The following is a 1,114-nucleotide window of genomic DNA, read 5'->3' as shown; positions in this document are numbered from 1 at the left end:
TGTTTATTCTATAGCAAGATAAAAGCGTTTTGTTGTTTTAGTTAAGCAAAATACAAACAACTCAATTGCTGCTATCGTAACTCATAAAAAAGTATAAAACAGCGTAAAAACACAATAAGCAACGTAGCAATGAATGGTTTGTGTCACCAGTGTTTACGTTAAAGCCTCATGTATGAAAACTTTACAACACATGATAGGAAAACGTACAACTTGGAAAGAAAATATTTACATTGATTATTCAGATGCGGTGCGCCTGTTAAATATTCTACCGGTATGACATCATAATAAAAACTCTCGCTTTTTTTTTTTAAATCTTAACTTTTGTAATAACTGCTTTCATTTTAAGTTCATTTCCCTTTTAAAAATACAGTGTTTTTATTTTTCGAAACTTGTCACTCAAAACACAGAATATAATATTCACATTCTTTTCCTCTAATTGGAATGGATATAATGGGGCTAACAGTGGTCATAGATATTGTTCGATTTGGAGAGGTCGTGGGTAAAAAGTGGAAACGAGTCAATACTTGAATCTAATCACTTGCTTTTTTTTTTCTTTTTCTGGAGATAGTTAGGAAAAAAAAAATAAGACCTTTGGCAAAAGTCTATGATTTACATTATTATTTTTTTATGACAAAAAAATGCCATCGACTATTCATGTCATACAAATGTTTGTATGACACGGGAATATCTTCCTATTTGTTTTTCAATTTTTTTTTTTTTTGGGGGGGGGGGGGGGCTCATGAGTTCCCATCGCCTGGAAGTGCGGTCCAGTCACTTAAATGGAGACATAAGGCCATGTCCTGTGACTCAGAGAGGCCCCTGTGTCGTCCGTGGTAGGTCCCAGGATTCATGAAACGGTTTGATTCACATATCGTAGGTACAGCCTGAATAAATTAAAAAAAGGCATCACATAACAGAGCACAGCTTTTCTTGTGGAAAACCCCAGTGGCTTTTCGAGTCAGCTAGAGGAGGATGCTCAGCTACGCTGTCGTTCTTATTGCCTATCTAATAGACACTTCAGAGGACCATGGGATCTGTGATGCGCGTCTGCAGGGCCGACACCGACTGCTCAGTCTCCGCCGCGGATAGCGGACCCTCCGCCGGCCCCCGCCCG

General features: G+C 38.6%; 1 protein-coding gene across 1 annotated transcript in view; it reads right to left on the bottom strand.

Moving 5' to 3' along the window:
* Nucleotides 1-737: 737 nt before the first annotated feature.
* TOX3 (TOX high mobility group box family member 3) overlaps nucleotides 738-1,114 on the bottom strand; it is a 43,195-nt gene continuing 42,818 nt past the window's right edge. The window contains exon 9 of the mRNA XM_005880321.1: nucleotides 738-774. Within this exon, the coding sequence (XP_005880383.1) occupies nucleotides 738-774 (37 nt within the window). The remainder of the gene's footprint in view (nucleotides 775-1,114) is intronic.

Source organism: Myotis brandtii, unplaced genomic scaffold (genome assembly GCF_000412655.1).
Source record: "Myotis brandtii unplaced genomic scaffold, ASM41265v1 scaffold633, whole genome shotgun sequence".
Lineage (NCBI taxonomy): Eukaryota > Metazoa > Chordata > Mammalia > Chiroptera > Vespertilionidae > Myotis > Myotis brandtii.
Note: the sequence above shows the minus strand (reverse complement) of the source record. Positions and strands in the feature narration are given on the sequence as shown.